A 23,339-nucleotide genomic window follows, 5' to 3' on the forward strand; every position below is an offset into this window, starting at 1 on the left:
GGCAATGATATATTCTTACTTTTATTTTTCAACACTCACGAGAGACAGGCAGGCAGATGTAGAACATGCATGACTCTCAGCAAGTGCGAGCACATGCTTCAGCTCTCTCCCTGCCCCCTGTGCAGCTCCACTTAAACATATGTAAATACCTATTACATATTTCTCCAGTGAACTAAATAGGAACCTTGCAGTTGACACTGCAAGACTCTGTGCCACAAAATACCTTGGGGCCTTCTTCCAGGATGGACTTTTTTCCCTTTTCCTGAATACAACAACGACCAGTGGAGGTCACACTTTATTCAAAAGAAAGTAAGATGCTTGCAGATCCTCTTTCCAGGGGGCTGTCAGCCTTGAAACCAACTCCTACATTGCAGTCCAGTAGTTTGGACCTGCTGACCTCTTGGGCAAATTGCAAATTGTGTCTTCTCAAGATAACTTCAAAGCAGGGAAATTCCACTGCGAGGAGGGGGAGGGTATCTTAGGAGGATGGGGCGGGGGGGGGTTTCCTACATTCTACAACTGTAAATGAGTCTGAGTTTCTTTTCATTCTCTTTTATTTCCAATTATTCTTTGTTTTACTTAATTATTATCAGTGTATTATGCAGTCATGCAACTGTGTCCACGCAGATATTATAAACCTATATTCATTCAACAAATTGTTAGAAACTTGATAATTTCAAATGTGTCCTGGGAGTTCCCCTCCACGTGTTTCATAGCATCTGATAAATATGTATATTTAATTCTGTTATACTTACACATGCTACTGAAGAGTCCATTTTTAAAGATGAACAGCTAACAGAGACTATTCATTCCCTCCAACTGGTACTCCTGCCAACTGCTAAAAAAATAGGACAATGGCCATTCCAACAAGAAAACAGTGTTGATTACTCTCTGGGTGCCAGAGTAAAGGGAGATGATTTGGAGGACATCCACAAACATTAATCTTTGCAGCTTGACTGTGATAAAAGCAAACCATTCAATATCCTCAAACAAATAATCCTCAACAAAATAGTGTAAGACTATAAAATAATACCAGTAATGTAGATTTATCTTAAGATACTGTAGAACAAGACAGAGGGGATTGAGAGAAATTCCTTAAACAGATAATACTTGACAGTAGTAGACAATCTCTGTTAAAAAGTAAGAGAAACAGAAAGCAGTAGCCTTGACCCAGAAAAGGTATTTCTGCTTTATACAGCATAAAGACAGACATTCAAGAAAAGCTCATCCATGAGAAATGGTGATCTCCTGTTGCTGCCAAGGTCAGTCAGACCTGTTGTGATATGTTCTGTAAATGCTGACTCTATCACTTACAGTTTTCCAAGGACTTCCTTAACACCCAGAGCTTTTTTATTTTTATTGTGGAACAAAGTTATGACATGAAACTGTCAAACTAGAAAGCCCAGAAAAGGAAGACAGAGTTTTTTATTAGACTTGAGAGTGACAGCTCTATTGAGAAAAAACCCCGTAACAGTTATAAGGAAGGGGATCTGAAGTTCCTAGAGATCCACCAGAATAATGCCAAAATCTCAGCAAGGAAGGAAATTTTGCTTTTAAGTCAGCAGTCCCAACAGTTTATCATGCCCCTTAAAAACTGACTGCAGATGACATGTGGATAGTGTATCTATTTCAGCCTATCAGGTGTTTCTGGGATGGGATTTATTTGCTACCACAGGAAGCTCTAATGGAAACTCCTAACATACTTTTACTATACCTCAGTCACAACCTTTTGCACTTGAAATGCCAACTGTGCCCATTGTGTGGTGCTTTTCTGACAGCAATCATAAATCCCAAAGGGAAGAAAATAAGTTCAAGCAAGTCATTTTACTTTCTCTAGTTAAAAAATAAAATGAGATAATAGATAAACTGTAATACCTTCTAGCCCTAAAAATATTTTTTTTACTCTGGAAACTTTACTATACTTATATGTATTCAGAGAGAATAGAGTTTGGACCTCTCTCTCTATTAACATTTATAATTCTGACCTTGAAGTACTAATTAAACTAATGTAAAAGAATGTACTTAGACTACTTTTTTTACCCCACTGCTTTGGGGTGGGAGCCTTCTGTTGAAACACCTACCTTGCTTGGAGATTTAAGGAACACAGAGACCTCTCTTCACAGAGACCTTGTGAATATAAACGAAAATGAAAATTTTCTCTAACAAAAGACATCTGAAACAGAAAAGAAGAGGTTTTAAGTAAGCTTGTAATGATCCCCTCATGTCAGGGAACCTCATGCAGGGGCAATTCAAATACAATGTAGTATTTGATAAACCCCCAAACAGTTAAACCCCCAAACTGTTTGGGGGTTTATCAAATAGGACAATAATGACATCATTGTTCTGAACTGAAAACTGATTGATTACCTGCTTGGCATATGTCTTGCAGATGAGAATTCCCTGTTGAATGCTATGGATAAAATGGTGATACAGACTATTCCTTCCTCTGCTTGTGACCAGTCCTCTGTTCAGTCTCTTCTTTCTCCTGACTATTCAGCTGACATATTCATATGTACATTTGTAAAATACCTGCAGATACAGATGGGCATTTTTTAATGGTATCAACTATTAATACAGATTTGTTCTCAAGACATCTGTATATGATGCAGTCTCCAGATAACATTTATACAACTTATATGAATCCTCAGTTGGAGGAGAAACCAAAATGCCTTTAGACAGCTTTTTAAACTGTAAAATAAATTGCTGAAAACAAATTTCCTTTTAAAAATCTAAGTTTCTGAAGTCCCAGTATAGGCCTCCAGTACACTTCAGAAAAAAACGAGCATGAAAACAAAAATTCCTGATTCCTTATACTTCTGGATGTTTCATGATTGATTTAACAAGATAAGTGGAAGAGTGGAAATTTGGCAACCTTAGCAGTTGAGTATATCTTGCAATTGAGAACTAGCATACATCACACTGTGATGTATTTTTGAGCCTTTCTTCATACCATGTGGACAGTGTAGCTCATATAAAAACCTTGATAGGATAGAAAATGCAGGAAGAGAATAAAAGGAACTTCATGTTTCCCTCTGTTTCTCTGACCATGAGAAATAATCTAAAGCCCTGCAAAATGTTTTCTTTTGAGACTGGCCTACCTTCCCCATGTCTGCAAAGCCACATTTAATTTGGTAACTTGAACTGAACCAGCTGGCAGTGTCTTTGAAACATATGGAAATGGATAAAAGCTGCAAATATGCAAGGTGAATTTTACATTTTTATATTTCTTTCATGGCAATTTAAGTTCTTGATTCTCTGAGATGTTTTGTGCTTAATACCTACTGTGGGCAATGGCAGATGAGTTTTAAGAATCTCTTCCGAGATGCAAAACACAGTTCAGCTTCAAACCATGTGTCAATTCCTCCTCTAGTGTTAAATTGGCTGTGTATCATTTTTTTTAGTCTGCAAAGATATGGCAATACTCAGATTTTCTCTCTGCTTTGTAGCAAAGGGAAATCAGGGGCTTTCTTTAACTATTAGAAGTGATTTGTACTTCCTTATAGAGAAGAATTTATTTTCATACAAGTGTCATAATTTTGGGCCCATCATTTTCACCCCAAACAAATTAAATAGGACATGAGCAATAGCTAAAATAATAAAATAGTTTGCTCTTTCATTACATGATTGATAACACTTTGTTTGACATACTATCAGGTGGCCTTACAAACTGTTTAAATACACTGAAATATATATTACACCTATTAAGTTTTTATACTGTATTGAGGATCTCTTCTTTTCACATTGATTTATGCTCACTTATAAATGCACACACAGAATGTCAACACTTTAAATGAATCAATTTCTTAAAGGATTTGAGATAATTCTGATGAAACAACGAGATTAATTACATTGTTTAAAATATTCTGCAATCCTATTATCATTATCGTTTGCATCTTCCCAAATCCAAGTGTCATCCAGTTTAACAACATGAAACAGGACATTCACACAAAAGCGACAGACCCTTCGTCCTATTATTATTTAATTAACTACTATCTAGAAATGGATGAGCTCTGACCGTTGTTATGAAAGGCAAACAGTCCTGTGAGTTAGTTAGTAAATAAAAAATTTCAACATAAGTGATTTTCCTAGCAAAATCTCATTGGTTCCCTTTTAGCTTATCTCTTCCTCCTGGCTACCAAAGTACAACACACAAAGCAAGAAGCAAAATGATTTTCCAACCTAAGTCTTTTTAAAGACATGAAGGAGTCAACTTTTCTTTAAAGAAGAGCTAGCCTCATGAAGAGATTCTTGTGGTGCCTAGCCTATGTATAATAAATACTAAGCCATCATCACAGTCTCAAATTTCCTACTTTCTAGGAAGATCAGGAAGTCTGCTCTTTGTAATAGAGGATCAGATATCTAGTGCTCCCAAATAAAACTGTGTATATATGTGTGAGATTTAAACAAAAAGATGTTGGACTATTCTTTTGTAAACTAAAATACTTTATTTCTCTTTGACTGAGAACATGAGTTAAGTCTGCTGATGGTCCCCCAACACACTAGACAGACCAGCTGGGTCAGACAATAGGATACACAAGAAATTAACCTGTCATGTCAGCCACAGTTACTTGTTCCATTTAATTCTGTTCACCTGACCACTGCAAAGATAATGAGATTGTGCCAATGGCCGGACTGGTTCAGAACGAGGGTGTGCACTACCAGTACTCTGCCCCCAGTGATGGCATTGGCTAGATGTGACAGCCTGAACTGAGGGCAAGCATGTACAATACTTCCATGCTGCCATTCCCTACTCCCATGTCTCTACCTCCAGCTATTTTCGGCCCAGAGGAGCTACTGATCCATTTATGGTTTGTCTATCTAATGACCGTCTTATGGTTTGTGTATCTAATGACCTTCTTATGGTTTGTCTATCTAATGACCTTCTTAGGTCTCCAGTCTGCTGTGTAAACCTCTTGCGTCCACAGTGCTGTTTGGCAAGGAATGCCATATGAATTCTCTGTTGCATGGAGAGTATTTACCCAGTCTAACTCCAGCAGACATAATTTAAAAGAATAACTATTTTACTATTGGCAGATAAAGATCATATTCCTCAAGGCATTTGTTCCTATTTATACAAGAAAGGCAATAACACTTTTCTCATATGCTAGTATAGCAACCTCTTTCAAGACTATTTTGGAGACATTCACTTGAATGTTGAATGGCTTTAAAAACTCAGTGCCCTTCTGAACAAATGTTCCTTCCTTTTGAGCTTCTAAAAATTGATTCATTCTTTTAAATCTATTTCAACATTTTTTTTCTTTTTCTGGAAAATGCACTTCCATGAGCTGAAGTGGCCAAGTTTGATATACCATTGAATTATCCTGCAAAGGCCCTTGCTTTCTCAGTCCATAGAGGCAAAACAATAATAATTGTTAATATTATTAACAATTTCAGTTCTGGTCTCCACAAACACATTATTCTGAAAACTCCAGAGACCATGTTCCCTACAAAACAAAAGAACGTTTAACAGATTAATATATATAGCTCTTTAATTTTTTACCAACTGTACAGATAACTGCCACAAATCTCAGGTGTTTTAACATCTTGATGATTAAATCATCTCTGTAAGTAGCAGCAAAAATTTTATAACTCTCAGGGCCTGCATCATTAAGTACTGAAAATAACTTGAAGTGCTGCGCAAAGCAAACGGTACAGTTGTAAACTCTTACAGACTCTGAGGAACCCGAAGCCCTTCCTAAGGCAGTAGTCAGTAATATTTCCCATAAATCAAAAGCCAATTCTCTATTTTTTAGTATTAGACATTCCAGTCATTCTGGTATTGACATCTCCAGCTCTGCATTAGCATTTCTGTACCTGCATACACTTGTATGCACCTGCACACACTGGTTGCCTAGAACAGCTCATCTCGAATTGCTGTATCTCTACCACCTCTCTCCACAACAGGCTGAAAACTAATCCACTGTCCATGAATAACAAGTTTCTCAACAGCAGCTTTTCAATACGGAGCTTGCAATCTGTCTCCCATTCACTTTGTCAAATTATGGTCCACATATCAGCCATTTGCAGCAGTGATATATCTGTCAGGCGTCAAGTACATCTCTTGCAAAGGAAAATCTTTTTTAGGATTTTTTAACTTTCAAAATGTCTAATCCCAAACATGTAAAATAATGAGTCAGATGCCAAAAAATCATGGGGATTTGGGTTTTTTTGTGTGTTTTTTTTTTTTTTTTTTTTTTTTTTCTAATATGTTAAATATGTTAATGTCTTTGCTTTCTGGAGCTTTTTCTAGGTCATGCTTTCAAGCTTTTCTCCAAGGCCAGAAGGGTTTTAAACATTATTTAAAAAAAAAGCAACTGAGATCCTTTTGTAATTGCATGTTTAAGAAAAACATTTATTGCCATCAAACTTAAATTCTGTTGAACTGACAACCAAGTATCTTCAGAGATGTTTTTGATCAAATAATCCTGAAATAGGAATATTGCTTCAAACCTGTTTTCTCTAGAGTTTCATTTGCATTACTTACGTATTTTTTTCATATACTTAAGCTTTAATGAAAACAGGTTGTTAGACACAGAAGAAAGTCATGACAATACTATCTTGAAGGACTCCACAATATCAAAATATCTGAGGTGCAGATTATATATCTCTGTATATATATATATATATATATATATATCCATATCCTCACACAAACAGTGATTTCTTCACCTGAAATTTGTGATTTGCTCCCCCTCAATACTGAGTCCCACTGAAATCTTTACAGTGGATTTTTTTTTTTCTGTGATGAGAAGACAGTTTTGTGTGACAACATGCATTACAAATCTTCTTAGAGTTTAACTGGTTTGTGATGGAAATGTTCATGAGTATTGATAAATGCAACCATTCCTGTTAACCATCATCATCTCAGCTTGCGTGTGTGGCATTCAGTAATTTGTTTTTATTTAAAGAGGGAAAGGCATTCCTTTCTTTTCGTAACACCATTCATCTGTTGGGCATTATCTAAGCTCAGCATAGTGTCCTTCCTGTATTCTTTCTCTTCCATCCTTTCTGCCCTGATTAAGACTACTGGAGACTCAGCAGGAAACCCATTGGGATTGCTCATGGTATTTTGAAGTCACCTTTTCTTTCATTGTTTTTGCCTGTTAAACCCTGTTATGCTCATCAATCCCTCTCCCGCATCCCACTGGATTCCAAACTTTCCTTTGTCAGCACCCTTGCTTGCTCCTAATTGAGCTCCTCTTAAATTTCCCCTACCCATTTGCTTGTCCTTCCTTCCTTCCTCCCCTCACAGTTAGGCCATCTCCTCAAATGTCCCTCCTGTGCCTGCGCAGCCAGGCCTGAGCATCACGATTAATGGAGTAGACCCCAGATGACGAGGGATTTCAGGGGTGCGCTTTACTTTCAACTTGTTTCCTGTTTTCTGGAACATGTTCATGGATTACAGTGTATGTGTGCCACCACAAACTCTGGGCGATAGCTTCCACTCGGCCGGGACTGGAGACAACGGGCTCTGCTGACAGCTCGACCCACACCAGCCTCAGAAGGCTGCCAAAGGCAGAGGGGTAGCCCGACCCCAACTTTGTCAAAGGTCCACGGAAATGGGCCCGAGGGTCTCATAGAAGCACCTCAAGAGACCTGCCCGCGGCCACACCGGCAGCCGGAGCCTGACCCACCCCAGCCAGCGGACCGAGCCTCCCTCTCTGCCGCCCCCACCACCTCCCCCTGCGGCCCGCCCCGGCCCCGCGGCGCGGAGGGGGTGCCATAGTAACGGGCGGGGGCCGGGCGGCGCCGGGGGCCGGGCGGAGGGCGCTGCGAAAGGGCGGGGAGAGCGGCGGGATGGCGGGCGCGGGAGCGCCCCCTTTCCGCGGCTCCCGGCCCCGGCGGCCGCAAATGGCTCTTCCCTCGCCGGCCCCTTTGTGTGAGGCACACTCGAGCCGCGGCTCTACGGCGGAGCGTGGTGCGTCCCCTACCGCCGCCAGCCCAACCCAGCCCGGCCGGGCCGAGCCGAGCCGAACAGAGCCGAGGCGGGACAGCCGAGCGGCTCGGGGCGGCCATTCCAGCGCCTGGGCGCCCCGCTCCCCCCAGGGGTGCGCGGGGGGCCCGGCTGCTGTCGCCACCTCCCCCTCAGCCCCCCCCCCCAAGGCCCTTGCTGTGGTGGGCGACCAAAATACAACTCCACCAAACCAAAGCAAATAAATAATAACAATATTAATAAAAAAAAAAAAAAAAAGAGAGAGAGAGAGAAAAAAAGAAAAGAAAGAAAGAACGGGAAAAGAACAGAGAGAGCGAGCGAGAGGGAGGGAGGGAGAAGCGAACCAACTCTGAGACTCCCATAAAGAGCGGCACGCACGGAGCGAGCGCCCCGGTGCCGATGCGTGGGGGAAACAATAAGTACTCGAAGTTACCTGCCCTGCCGTAGAAGAAGGAGGGTTCGTGGGTTCTCTTGCAGACATCTGCAGACCGGTGCTTTTTTGGAAGAGATTTTTTTTTTCCTCTCCTCTCTCTCTCTTTACAAACCACAAACGGATGTGAGGCAGGGAAGGTGTTTGACTACTGAAGTCAGGCACCTCTTTTTTTTATTCTTCTCGGTCTTGTGTGTCCCCCCCCCCCTTTCCTCTCTCTCTCTCTCTCTCTCTCTCACACACACACACACACACACACACACACACACTCACCCCCCCCTTTTTTTTTTGCACCTACATTAACGACCAAAAGAAAAGGAAAGGAGTTTGCTTGATGTTTTAGTGAAATGGACGTAAGATTTTATTCACCACCTCCTCAGCCTGCAGCCGCTCCTGATACGCCTTGTTTGGGACCTTCCCCCTGCCTGGACCCCTACTATTGCAACAAGGTGACTCGTGTTTTGTGTCGTCCGAGGTGTTTTATCTGTGCTGTCGGTGTGTGCTGTTGTCGCGGCGCGTTGCATGAGCGGGCGCTGCGCTCTGGCGAGCCGCGCACCAAGTTCCCCGGCGAGGCGGAGGGAGGGCAGCGGCACTTGCCGGGGTTTGGGGTTTGGGGAGCGCAGTGCCGCCCGCCGCGGAGCGGTGCCGCCGGGACACACACCGGCTCCCCCTCAGGCACCCCAAATTAAACCCCCGGAGTAGTCTGGGGGCGGGCGGCTGGAGCGGGTGGGGGGGGGGGGGGTGGGTGGGGGAGGCATTTTCCATAACATCTTTTCGGAGAAACGGCGTGGACGGGGATGTTGGTGCGGGGGACTTGAATTTCCAGGGCTCTTGTTAATGAGAAAGATCGCGTCCGCCACAAACCGGCAGAAACTCTGCCCCGCAGTTCATGTGTCAAAGAGCTGAAAAGCACGTTTGTGTGTGTGTATGACATGTGTGTGTGTGTGTGTGTGTATACACAGACTCACACACACACACGCATACACATCTCTCTGTGCGCATAATAAGTCTGCATAGTGTTTACAAGTCGGTTCAGAACATCGGCTCCACTTTGTCCCGGCTGTGCAACTGCCTTACCAATTTCTCTGTAACTTGATTAAACCTCTGCAAATAGGGTCAGTACCTGAGGAGAGCTAAGTTTTAGGTCCCCGAGCCTTGGGGAAGGAGGAACCGCAGAGGATACATGCGCTAGATCAAATCCTGAGTCCGGTTCCGAGAGTTTGGTGTTGCGATCCCGGAGCACTTTGCGTGACTTTTGCTGCCGAGGAAGGGGGGCTGGGGTTCCTGCATTGTTACTGCCGCTGTAGCCTGAGCCAGCTGGTGCTTTATGTATGAGCTGCACTTTCTCTGCTGTTACGGAGTGGGCTTTGGACGTGAATAAAACGCTGGCCGTAGGAAATGATCGGAAAATACCAGCTACCCAGAGCACAGCCCGGCCAAGGGGAGCAAGCCGGGAGAGAGCGATGTGTTCAAAGCTGCGCGCTCGGGCGCTTGTTTAGAAGCCCGCCGTGGCAGCCCGTGGCGGGCTGCAGCAGCAGCAGCAGCAGCAGCAGATGGCTTTTCGCAGCGCAATCCCCGCCGTGCGCAGGCTCCGCAGGGCCGGCGGCGGGTGCGGAGGGCGGCGGCGGGGCGCGGTGGCCGGCGGGGCTCTGCCGCGGAGGAGCAGCCCCTGGCCCGGCCCGGCCCGGCCCGGCGGACAGCCCGGTCCCGCGCCCGGCTATTGTCGTGACGGTCTCACGTGTCAGAGAGACGTTCCGAGCCGTCCCTTTCATCCCGGGCAGCTGCCTCGATTCAGAGATAAACAGCAAAATAGAGTGTGCTTGTGCTGAGGTGCGGAGGCTGCGGCGCCCGGGTGAAGCCCTCTCAGTTTTCAGGAAAGGTTTCCCACATGGTCGCATCTACCAATCACAACAGAAAGGACCAAATTCATCCTGGCTGCATTTCACATATACTCAATGGAGTTATAGAATCCAGGGATAAATCGGGCCCTTTGTGGTGGATGCCCCAGGATATTTCAAGAGAGATCCCAGAGGTATGATTGTTAGCGTTGTTTTAAGTAACTATTTTGCAGCATCTGGCAAATGCGCGCTATATTTTGGAAGTTTGTGCCAGGAGTGAACTTGGTTCAGCAGGAAGAGTTCAAATGCAAAGGAGCATTAATGTGTCTATTAATTTTCTCTTAGTGCTCTGAGTAATCATGAGGCTACTGCTACTTTTCATCTGTGGTTTGCTGTTATTTTCCCTATTGTCAGTTTTGTAAATTGTAACAGTGAAATGTTGCCACGTGAAAAGCTTGGGCTGATATTAATGCCATAAGAACCAAAGTGTTTGAAGACCTGTTTGGCAGTGAAACTGGACAAACGTTATTAAACCTATCAATGATTTAAAGCTTCAGAAAGAAGGTAATGACTTGAATACACATTTCACTCATCATTCTTGAGATAGTGGCCAGATTTAATTTAAAAGTTAAATGCTTTGGAAAATCAGGAATTACTTTAATATATTAAATCATTTTCCAATTAAGTTCCTTAAATAATTTTTGGTGTGTTGCACTCCAAATCGAATAAATTAATTTAGAAAGTAGTTTTCAGAATTTCTTTACTAGCTGGCTGAAGCTTCTTTCAAGTCATGCCATGTATGAGGGAGCAAACTGTTCCTTTCAAATGCAAATGAGACACTCATTCTGTAGACAAGTTGCAACTTTTCTATTTCACTTTGCCTGAACTGATAATGTGCTTAAAAGTGCACAGTCATAAGACATATGTTTTATGCTTGGAAAAGACTTACCAGGAATGTTTCAATATAAGATACCGAGTACAGACCAATTGTCTTTCTCAGATGCCTTTACCACTGACCATTGATAACGTTAAATGGACAGAGTAGATTTGCCAGGCCCCTTGGAGGCATACATTTAGTGAACATTTCATTTTTCACCCCTTCTCTCTCTCCCTTTGCCCAGCATGATTAACACTGCTGTGAAAACTTATCTGACTTGTTCTAAACATGTCATCATGTTACAGTATTGCTCTGTCACTCATTTTCAGGCTGTGTGTATTTAGGGAGTTTGAAGGGCAGGAGGCCTACAGAATTTTCTGTTCAGTATGTTTGGTTGAGTGTTTGCTTTTAAACTCTCCCAGGAAAGGAGCTAATGGCTGGAATGTGATGGATCCTTGTTCTGGGCCAGAATGGTGGTCTTCATTAGGAGTTTACCTGCAAAACCCATTCAGAACTCATTCAAGATCCTCTGGGTTCTTGTTTCTTGTGAAGTTAGTTAAAACTTGCTTTTGGCACTTACTAATGGATTTGGCCCTATTTTTCATATCTAGGTTTTGGTGGTGTTTTTCCTTTTACAAATTTGCCAGACTTCGATTCTTTACATTTGAAGTCTGCTTAAGCTGCTGATAATTTAGAATGTATTCCACAAATACTTAGGCTTTTAAGTTTTCTAATTGTTCTGTTAGTATTAGTTGTTTTCCCTGATCAGATGGTTGTTTGTAGCATGCGAGTTCCCAGGCACATGCATGGGAGGTATTGACTGTGCATTTTTCTGTAGCCAGAGGAAAATAATGTACATTCAAACAATCGCCTCTTATCTTACAATTTTCAGTTGGCAGGCTTTGTTTCAGAAGACTGCTTAGATCTTTATTTTATAAACCTAAAATAGCATTCTAAGCATCTTAGCTGAATATTTCTCTATCCGCTGTGAAAGCTCATTATGCTCTGCATATATTGTTATGCAGGCTTTTCCTTGTTTCTTTTGCATTACCCATGGAGAGAGAAAAGTGAAGGAACAATGCAAACAATGTTGGTTATGACAACAGTGAGAGGTATCTCTTATACAAACAGACAGAATGGATGGTATGCTTTGCTATATAGGTCAGCTTTTGAAATAACATAGTGGAGCTCTTATGCTGGACAGATTTAGGGTTGGGGTTGTACTGTTCACCCCTTGAAACTTGAAGAATAATTGCAGTTCAGATATGTTCAGGCTAATGTGAGTAGTCTGTTCAGTTGAAGTTTATTTAGGAAATGTCATGTTCTGTAATTGAGTTGAATGATATAAAAGAAATAACTTTGATAATCCAAGTGTCTTAATTTGATAGGATATGGCCAGTGACTTCAAGCTGCCTGAAGAAGTCGGATAAGTTTAAATGTTTAAGTAGAGAGAAATAAATAACAGCTTTGTGGCTTTCCCTATTGAAGTGTCACCTGCAAAAAACTACTTCAATCAGTACTGTAAGAAGGATAGGTATATTTTAATTTTCATATTTGCAACTTCACAGTGTTTTCCGATATCTGCTCACATAAAGTGCAGTTATATAATTGTAGTTTGACACAGCTAATGACAGGGATGCTGACCTCTGCCATCAGTAGGCAGAAAATAATGATCTTTACTGCTCCCAATGGTTAGCCTTGCAGAATTATACACTGGATTCTTCTATGATTTGCTACCTTGTTCAAAAATACAGGAGCCTACAACTCATCTTTCTTGTATTCACTGGTAGTTGTCAGTGCAGTGGAAAAATACAGCCAGACAGCAGAGGTAAAATGATAGACTGTAGTTGTTTTTAAAAAGAGGAATAGAGGAGAAAGGAGGGAAAGGGAAGCAAAACCTTTCAAATGAAAAAAGCAGAGTGACATTGGGTAGAAGTGGATAAGGTGATATAATACAATGCTTTGTAAGCAGGTAACAATCCAGCTTGTAATCAGAATTCCATGGAGCAAAAGTGCATTTATTTATACTCAGCATTTAGAGTAATTTATTGTGTAAACTTAACCCTACCATAAAGACTATTCTAAATAAAACGTTCCATGGCTGTTTAGAAAGTGTACATTATTTCCAGGGGTTTGTTTCCATGCAGTCTCTATCTCAAACTCATAATTGTGGCAAGCAGGCTCTCTGAAGGACAGCTCTAAAGCTGAAATACTATGTTACTGTTTTGACAGTGTTTTAGATTATGCTGATATTGTTTATCCTAAACATATTTCCCCCCCACCCTTAAAAAATACCTTGTCCTCTACTGCATTAGAATCATACTTGAAATTTGTTACTGTTTCATAAAGGAAAGATTAACCAGTTGCATTAGGATGACTATTGATTTTCAAGTGTTAAGTCTCTTAGTTTCAAAAACACTACATATGAAGAACGGAAATGGTCTTTTCTTTCATACCTTAGTATGTAGTCTCAGAGTTGTGGGCAAGTCTCAAGTGTGCCTCCTTAAATTCCAGTGTTTCAGAAAAGAAGTGGTCCCAATTTTAATGGAACATAGAAAATAATTTATGTATGTGCTTTTGAGAAATCTTTCTCAAAGATTTCTATAAACCAAAGCATTTGCAGTAATTTATTTCTTTCTGCCAAATATCAGTACCTTAAGAGGAATTATGTTTTATTCTCATACCAGAACGATGTGTTTCATCTCTAGAGCATTACCCTCAATCAGCCTATCATGAGGTCTTATGAAAGAGAAGTGAAACCAGTAAATTATTAAGAATACTGAATTAACTAAACACTACAGCACATGCAGTACCTTTGGTGTTTACATTAAACCAAAGAGGAGCTGGAGCTGATTTTGAGGAGCTGATACTGTGAAAGACTGGGCAGTTCCAGCTTCTATTGAGTTTGTCATGTGTTGGGCATGATCACACTTTACCGTGAAGAACTGAACACCCTTTGGCCCTCAGATGCCACATTAGCAGGACTTTCTTGTCTTGCTAAAAATGTACAGAAGCATTTGAAAAATGGACTCTGTGTAAAACACAATTTATATTTAAGCAGAGAATTGTCCTAATCATGGTAGGATTTAGATTAAAATGCTTGGATATTTAAATCCTATATTGATGGTAGATATAAAAAAGCTTAGATGTTGGAAGTAAAACACTTCCTTTGACTGCACTCTCAGCACTGCTCAAGAATGACCTGAAAGCACCACTTTGTGTGGTGAGAGGGTAGTCCCTGGATCAGAACAGACCTTGGCTTCTGGTACTGACAGCAGAGACAATTAGTGGCAGCTTTGTTTATCTTTTTGAAGAGGACACATGCTCTTTGAATGTCTAGCATGGACTGCATACAATAAAATACTTTTTTAAAATATAACCTAAATTTAAATGTTTTGTTGTTGCAGTTGGACTGTGTGATTGTTGTAGATCCCTTCCAACTGAAATAGTCTATTCTGATGTTTTAGCTACACAACTACATACCAATTTTCTGCCCAAAGGATGATTTCTCATTAAAAACGTTGAGTTATAAACTGCTTCAAAACATGGTTCATAGCAGATTCGCCAAATGACTCTTAATTATAGCAATGCTTCCAAAATACTTTCAGGCATGGAATTCACATCATCCCAAATGAGATTTTCTTAATCATAATGCTTTTCCCTACAGCATTCAGTTGGAAAATGGCAGCGTTACATTACTCTATGGTTAGGCACAGATCATGTAGCCGTAGCAGCAGCAACGGCTGCCCATCCAAAGCGGTGTGTGCACGTAAGGAACTCTTGTCCCTGCTTCTAATGGAGTATCTGCATTTATGTTCATTGGTAGCAATCAGTTTTCAGTTAGCAAGTCATCAAATAAAACATTTAGCTCTTGATTTAGACCTTCAAACTTAAAATTGTTTTTCAGCAGGCATCTTGGTGCAACCCACATTTGTAATGTCTGTGGTTTTGTTTTGCTTCTTATGTTTGCAGCAATTTATTTTTAGCATTCGAATTTCATATGGCTCTAATAATATTTATATCTTATCTTTCAATTGCACATATGCTAACACTGTTCTTGAACTGTTCATTTAGTATTTCTCACTGGGCTGCTATTTGATTTGCTACAGACTCTTGTTGAATGGTTTCCTCCCAAGGAGCATGCTGCTTTCTAAGTTGCAAAACATACTTGAATTACATGAGCATCTGACAAATCCAGGTTAGTGGAAATGTCAGAATGTTTTAGCATTCACATTCTTGACTGTTAAACCACTCTCTACCAATCAAAAGTGTCATGAGTGGGTTTTTTCAAAGGTACTGCTGGCTAAGCATGGAAATTGAGTTGCTGTGGTAGTACTTTTTGTCTCCTGCTATTGTTGTTGATGATTATATGGTCTTAAAGGTTAAATAGAAGTTACTGTAGCTGGTATGTATTTTTGTTATATGAAGAAAATCTGCAGTGAGCTCCAGTTCTTATTCTATATGCAAGAATTCAGAACTCTGAAATCAGACAATGATAACCTGTGCTTAGGGAAATGGAACAGTAAAGGAAGTATGAAGCCTGCAATGTGAAGTAAGAGATTTATCTAGACAGTTCCTGCTAGAAGAGAAGATTATGTAAACATGTTAATTTCTGTTGTATCTATGCTATTCTGTACGTATACACACACATGTAGATTTCTGCTTCCTTATATATATTGCTAACTTTGAAAGAAGTGAACTTAACTCTGAGAATGCATAATTTCTATCCTGTACTATAAGTAATTGGCTTTGAAGTCATATTCTGGTCACAATTGCCAAAAGTGGGTAGATTTGTGTTCTTGAATAAGAGAAAACATTTGTTTCTCATATGGTCATCATGTTTGCATCAATCTGAAATAATAATAAATAGTAAAAGGAGAAATAATGGTGAAAAGGGATGATAACCTTTCAAAAACATATAACTGATCATTTGGCAGACAAAGTTGTGAACATTAGTCATAGAAACCTGCAGATAGTAGAGGCTTAATATCAAAGCTAATGATTTATTTTATGTTAATGACTTTCTACTAGGGCATAAAAGACTGCTCATAATGGACTCTTAGTGCTGTGTTCAGTTGTGAAGGCTAATGGGATAATCTTACCCAAAACTAAGGTTTTTGAAGTAAATCATGGTGTTATTTTTTTCAAGTTAACTCTTGAAAATGTTTTATCAGCTGATTCTTGAAGAAATGCTTGTAGTCTTTATAGGAAAATATACGGCAAGTTCTTTTTTCTTCATCAGCAATTTTCTTAATTGTGTTGGAAATGTCTCTGGTTTTTTTACAGTTCTGAAAAATAATATTCAAGATATGGAAGTCATTCAGTCACTTCAGTGTTTTTATCATAGGGCAATAGGTTTTTGTGAGGCACAGTTGCTTTTACAGGTTGAACAAAGGAAAAGAAAAATTATTTTTTTAGGTGGCTTAGCCACTTATTAGCTAAATGGCAATAAAACTCTTAGTTTTGCATTGAGAAGTTTTTTAAATCATGTTTACAATTAGTTATAACCAACATTATATTTCAATAAGAGATAATTTGCCTACTAAAGTTCACATAATGTGCTAATCATGTGTAGTGGTTAATAAAGGCCTCCTATCTCACTCCCCTGATGGCTATAAAAGGCTATTATGTTCATGGCAGCAGTTCAGGTACAGCTGCTGTGTGTTAATAATGCATCATTGTCCCACTAATAAACACAGCAAAGGTCAGCAACCCTGAGCACCTAAAACACCCATTCTCTTTCCAAAATATTTATTAACACCTTAATGGTGTATCTATTCATTTTGGTTAGGATTATATCAGTTAATGACCCTCACAGAATACTGTGTGCTCAGGTTTTGCAAACTACATGCTGTTGTGGGCTGCTGCACTCATCTTTCCTCCTAAACACTTTTCATCACAACTATATGTTGCTTTTTGAAGACTAGCATGAAGACTAGCACTTCATGGTCACCTTATGATTAACTTGCTTTGTTACTTAGTTTGGCAGTTTCCATTTTTTTTTTCCTCAGCTAATTTAATATTCTGTCTAGAAGCAGAATTTTCATGACTTAAGACACTTTGTAGAAATTCTGTGTGCTAAAAAAACTATGTGACTTAGTAACAGACATTGACACATGCATGCACAGAGACATGCATGTATGCATGTGTGTACATGAGCATTACTTCCCCTAGGTTCCATGCATAATTTTATACTAGTTACTTATGTTTTCCTTTTTAGCATAGATTTCTGTATTCATAAAGGTTTTTTAAAATGCATTTTCTACAGACAAAGAACATACTCACATGGGATTTCCATTTTGCCAGGGAAACATGCAAATCAATAGGCCAGCACTTATCTACATTAAAATTAGGTACACTGTAATTTATGGGTGTAGTGATATTGTATTTGCCTTGCATAGCCTCAGATATTCTTTAATGTAGCCTGATTCTGTGTCTGTAGAGAAAAGCAAAAGTGTTAATTGAACAAAATCTCATTTTCTCATCTTGTAATATTGTCTTTTGTTATCTGTTACTGATTTTGAAAACAGGATTTTTTTTTCTTGTGCTGTGTGATTTACAAACAAATGTTTACAGGGCAGAAAAATACTAATACATTTCTATCAAGAGCAATAAAAAAGCTTAACTAGCTGAAGGGTTTCTTTTTGGTGTAGCACATAGCTTCAATGACACATTTGTCATGCTTTAAATATATAATATATACAATAAAATATGTACAGGCACAGTTGTGATATATGTAGTGTCTGGCTCCATTGCTATTGTTTGTAGTCTCTACGGTTGTCATACATTGTTCTTTGCACATCATACCATTACAGCAGAATTTGACACAATTTCTAGCTTTCAGTCCTGCACCATTTTCATTGCACAATATACATGAGTTTGACAGGGTGTGTTGAGGACAACTCTGGCAAGCAATTGATATTTTGAAGTGGCAAGCGTTTCAGCAGCTGCCTGCTTGTGAAAAAGGAATGATAAGGTATACTGTATTGTTAGTTTCAGGCAAAGCATTAAGGTTTAAGCTCTGTAAAAATGTACACATTATTCGTCAGTGGTGAAGCAAGCCTTTTATGTTTTTTAGAGCTTAGCTCTCTGGCTGATGTGAACTAGAATGACATTGGTTTAATGGTCAGTAAATGAATAGGAGTACTTTGAATTTGAACCACTGCCAATTTTGCACCGACAAAGAGACTGACAAAAGAAAGATTTTATGTGAAAGCAAAGCACAAGCAATGTTTGAGAAGGTGGGGAGAGGGGCAGAGGAACCCAACAGAAATATTCTCTAACACAGCCTTGTAATGATTCTAAAATTGTTAAAACACATCCATTTTACATGGCTCATCGGCTACGAACCTAAGCTGTTTCATCTAATGTTCTTTAAAACCTGTTGTATACACATAGTCTTTTAGAATATATTCATACGGAATTTACAGTGTGTTTTTCTAAATACCACACTGTGCCCTGAAGGCCTGCTGGCAGAACATCAGAGTTGTCCACTGCTGGAGTTCCCAAGTCTCTCTCTATCTGGTAGTGGGAAATTGTAGTTTAATCAGTTATGGCACTTTCAGTGTGTAACATTCATTAGTAAGGCAATTTGTCATGACTGTTAATAGTCAGGATGCATCTGCTCTCTCTTCAGTTATGAAGTGTGATAAGCAAGAGGGCAAATATTTCAATATTTAATAATATTAGCATGTTTGGAAACTGTAATTCAAGGTTAGTGCTCAAAACAGAAACATCAGATTATTGACAATCTACGTATTTTTACTGGTTTTAGCTTTACAGATTGGATTTGAAAGTACCCTAATGCTCTTATGAGTTGTGCGTTACGTGACTGGGTATTAGAAAGTAAATGTTAGCATCTTCAATGTTTATCAAAGACTTTTCCTCTGTTTTCCTCTGTAAATTGAAAGGTAGGATATTTTCATGGAGTTGCAAATACCTATAATTATTTTGCTGTGTATCAGTAATAAATAGTTCACAGTATCATTTTTGGCAGTAGCAGACCTTTTTCAGTGTTAGTTTTGTGTCTGGACAGCTTATAATGTCATGTTATAAAAGATATTCGAAGCCTACCAAATAGGCAACATGCAATTAGAATAATGTTCTCTTCTCACTAAAAAACAGCTTGTAATCATTGTTCATTGTTCTAAATATGAAAGGATAAATTGTTTCCTACAGCCAAGAAAGGTTAGAGAGGGTTTTTTTTTTCACATATATCTGATAACCCTCGTGTATTACATAATATGATAGCTTCACACACAATAGCTTTGTGACACATTTTAATTTTTAATGAAAAGCCCCCAAAATTTTAACATAATTATTTCTTTAGAAACCGAGCCCAATCTTGGTAAAATCCGTTCTTGCTAGTAACAAAAGCTGTTACTGTTTAAGTTCCTGTTCAGCAGTTAGTTGGTACGCTTCACTGGATGTTGTCAAAAAGGCTTTTCTCTTGATTGACAACCCTGTAGGAATGTGAATGGAGATTTTAATTGCATATCATGTGTGCATATCAGAGTGAGTGGATTCACTGACTCTGCTTAGCTCTGTATCTCTACAGGTCAGCCATGCCAAAACACTTCTTTTTTTTAATAAGCAATTGATATATTTTCCAATGAGAGAGAAAAAGGGCATGCAAGTGAAGAAGGCACTATAAAGCAAAATGTTGCTGTAAATTTTGGAAGACAAATGTGTGCAATAAATTTTTAACACAATTAAGAGGTGTTTTGATGATGTAAATTCATATCAGGTCTACACTGACCAAGGACTGCTAGAAGTATGTTTATCTTTTTTTTTATTATTATTATTTTCAAGAGTACTTTGAACAAAATCAGTTAAAAAAAAAAGTAAAGTGAGTGGAAAAATTTACTGAGGCAGGCTGCCCTTGTATCTTGCCCCCTTATAGAGACAAGGGGAAATGATGGAAGTTTTCCTGTATATTGAGAGCTAGTGGGGCTTCTTTTCCATACCGTATTTGATGCGCACTTTTTGGGGCAACACTGTTAATTTAAGGGGAGAGTTATCTCGATAATGACCTCAGTTTCAAGTCTGATACTAAAATCAAGTTCTGATATCAACTCTAAAGCAACTTTAATATTTTTTCCCTTAAGAATAGTAAATGATGCATCACTACAAAATAACTCTGCTAAGCAGACCCCATTATTTTCCATAACCAAGAACATAAAAATATCAAAGCCAAATATTCGTTATTAAGAATAATAATTATATGTTGATATCTTAAATTAGATTCCAAGTTTCATTTTGCATCAAAAAACACAGAAATGGTTGTATTCTTTTTAAAGCTCATAAAACATCAGCAACTGAAAGCATAGCTAAAAGAAAGTTGTGAGGAACTTTTAGCTGAGTTTGTGTTTTGTTGCAGTACAGGGACATTAAAATCTAAAGGAGGATGACAGTTGCATTTTTCTGTGAGGACCCCTGGGAAGGAATTGTTACTTAGTAACAAAGTTTCTTTCCTCTTTTCTCCTGGTTTGTTTTGAATGAAAAGCAAATTTTGCTCTTTCACCCTTTGTGTAAGGCCAACTCTGACTTTCAGGTTATATTTTGTGTAAAATGTGTAGGAGGAAAGGATGCTCACCACTTGTTGAAGGCACATCAAATGGTCTGACAACACGCTGGCACCTTTATGGAGCCTGTTTGCTCCTCTGCTGGATTAAAGTGTATCTCACCCAACTGCATCTTGAACATCAGTAAACCCTGAAAAGTGCTTGAAGAAGTGAATACCTTAAGAAGAAAACCAATGAGATTTACTTTTATGAAGCAGGTCACTTTTGACATAATATATGACATTGCTGTATGGTTGAATCTACTAGAATCTGACACTGCTATGGGTTGTCAAGATTTGTGAGTAAAAAATAGAGCATCAGGTCCACAAGACTCAAGGGAAAATTCCAGATTTTGAAACTTTAAACATGCATGAAGTGAAGAATTTTTAATTTTTTTATCAATGTTGAGGAAAAAAATCTACTTAGATTTTGCAACATTAAATACCATTTTTGTAAATCACCATAGTAGCTTTTGAAATAAAGTTGAAAAATTGCAACATTGATGTCATGAAGACTTCATTTTTCAGGACTTGGTTAGGTTACAAAGTCAGACACTTTAATGCTGGGAATGGTGGATTTAAGGATGTCTTGATTTTGCTCTTTAGTATGCTATTATCAGCAGGAATTCGAGTGAAACAGAGGATGTGGAATGAATGATCATGCCATCGTAACCTTATCATTAATAAAGTTGCAAATTGCACTAGAGTAACACTTTTGGGTAGCCTCAAATTTGCATTTTTTTACATTTTTAGCCTAAATAATATTGTTTCAAAAATAATGTTTTGTGTATGTTTTGCTGATTCATTTGATCATATCCATGTCATTCATTGCTATTGTCTCTTAGGAGTGTCTGAGTTTTTCAGCATTGCCGCACAGATTTTTCTGCTGCGGAGTTAACTCCTTTTTAGTAGAAGGGAGAATTTTGTCATGGTAAGTCAAGTGAGAGGCAAGTCTTGGTGTGGCTACGAAGATCTTGGGCTCCCACTTACCAATCCTTTTCTTCTGATGCTTTGGTGCAGGCTGTTATGACTCATGCATTACATTCTACGGGTTTTGGACTGAACATGAGAATGCGTGTTTTATTATTTTGTCATGATGCCCCCATTTTGGTCTGAGGAACTCAGCATAAGTTAAGGCCTTAGTATTTTCTTAGGCCTAACTGAGCATAAGTTAAGGCCTTAGTATTTTCTAAACTTTATCTCTGAACAAAAGGCCCTTCTCTATCTCCATATTTTTTCTTCTCCTGAATTTGAAAGATGTCCTGCAGATAATGGAGCTGGTTGAGTTTCCTTAAGGCTAAAAATTCTCCAACTCTAAATACAGATATTGTGACCAAAATTGCAGTCACATGTACTATAGTTACACCTACAATTGTAAGTAAGACTAAGCCTATTGTGAATGTATTTGTTATCATATATGTAGTTACTGTGCTTATAGAAATAATTAAAGAGGTATCTGTTATATATATGCTTATCCTAAACATTCTAAATTTGTATAAATTATTTCAGTTCTAGTAAAACCAGGGGATTTAGCTTAAAAATCCTTAGGGCTCGTCCTATAACATTCTTCTTTGGAGCTAGAGAGGAGTCCATGCATATTATAATAAAAGCTCAGAAAAAAATATTTTTTTAAAAGGAAAAACGTGTTACTCAACAGAATCCATTGCCCTTTTAAGAATGCTTTCTCAGACAGAGGAGTTTCTCAAGCAGAACACTACAGTGGAAATACTTAAGTAGCATTCTCAAACTTGGCTGTGGTTTTATTGACTCTTTTCAGAAATTCAAAATTTAAATGTTAATATTTACTGCAGAGTAAAATAGTTCTGAATTTAGGAGGAATTTAGAAGGTTTTGGTTAGAGCAGAGGACTGCAGACTTTCTAGGAACAAGTTTATTACAACGGAGCCCTTAACCTGCTGCTTCCTACATGGTTGCCTGGGATTCTAGCAATGCTGGAAGCTCTTTGTTAGAGGTGTAAGTATATACTGGAGCAATGGGGCACACTGATGTACCAGGTCTGGAAGTTAATTTTGTACCATTTTCCACTCATCAGAATCCTTCCTTATTATTACTACTGAGCTTTTAATGGACCTGTACAAAGCTTAGTAGTTAAAATAAAATCACAGAATATTCTGAATTGAAGAGTGTCATAATCTTCAGGTCCTACTATCCTGGATGTGGATGAAATGTTTTGAGGAATTATGAGCTTTTCACACACACTGGTAGTGAGTGTTCAGTCATGTGTGGGAGAGAAAAGCAGGGAAGGGGAGCACTGAGTGTTCAAGGAACTCATGTAAGCAAAAGAGCTGGGTCTGTGGTCCTTCATGCTGGTTCAAGAATGTGTTTGTATTTTGCCAACTGAACACCAGTTTCTGTTCTGCCAGGACACTCCTTTCTCCCTTTATGTTTCAAGTATTCACCCTACAGAGAGGCTGAACTTTGAAAAGACAGGCAAATTGCAACTTTAGCCTATCTGTCACTCAGAGATTTAGGAATTTATACTAGAACAGAAGAAAATATGGAGATATTCTGTAGAAAGAAGATTTTCTGACTGGTCTTGGCTAGAGCTGTATACCATTTCCCCCAGTATGGACACCTAACTATCTCCAGGGCAAAGCTGACCAGCTGACTGTTAGATGAGTAGAGACATCACCCGAGGGTCCTGAAGTACTTGTACTGACAATGGAGAAGGGTGTGTGG

General features: G+C 39.2%; 1 protein-coding gene and 1 long non-coding RNA gene across 4 annotated transcripts in view; one reads left to right on the top strand and one right to left on the bottom strand.

Moving 5' to 3' along the window:
* Positions 1–2,051: 2,051 nt before the first annotated feature.
* LOC137472767 (uncharacterized) lies at positions 2,052–8,494 on the bottom strand. The gene is made up of 3 exons (XR_010998404.1): positions 8,367–8,494; positions 2,368–2,529; positions 2,052–2,173 (listed from the first exon to the last, which is right to left on the bottom strand). It is a non-coding gene; the product is annotated as an uncharacterized lncRNA (long non-coding RNA).
* A 37-nt stretch (positions 8,495–8,531) lies between these two features.
* TOX (thymocyte selection associated high mobility group box) overlaps positions 8,532–23,339 on the top strand; it is a 218,109-nt gene continuing 203,301 nt past the window's right edge. The window contains exon 1 of one of the 3 annotated variants that reach the window (XM_068188127.1): positions 8,532–8,812. In XM_068188127.1, coding sequence (XP_068044228.1) covers positions 8,711–8,812 — 102 coding nt within the window. In that variant the 5' untranslated portion in view covers positions 8,532–8,710. Of the gene's footprint in view, positions 8,813–10,028; positions 10,396–23,339 lie in introns of those variants that run through there. The other 2 variants (XM_068188133.1, XM_068188118.1) reach the window with 2 other exon arrangements.

The sequence above is a fragment of the Anomalospiza imberbis genome, chromosome 1 (assembly GCF_031753505.1).
Source record: "Anomalospiza imberbis isolate Cuckoo-Finch-1a 21T00152 chromosome 1, ASM3175350v1, whole genome shotgun sequence".
In the NCBI taxonomy this organism is placed as follows: Eukaryota; Metazoa; Chordata; class Aves; order Passeriformes; family Viduidae; genus Anomalospiza; species Anomalospiza imberbis.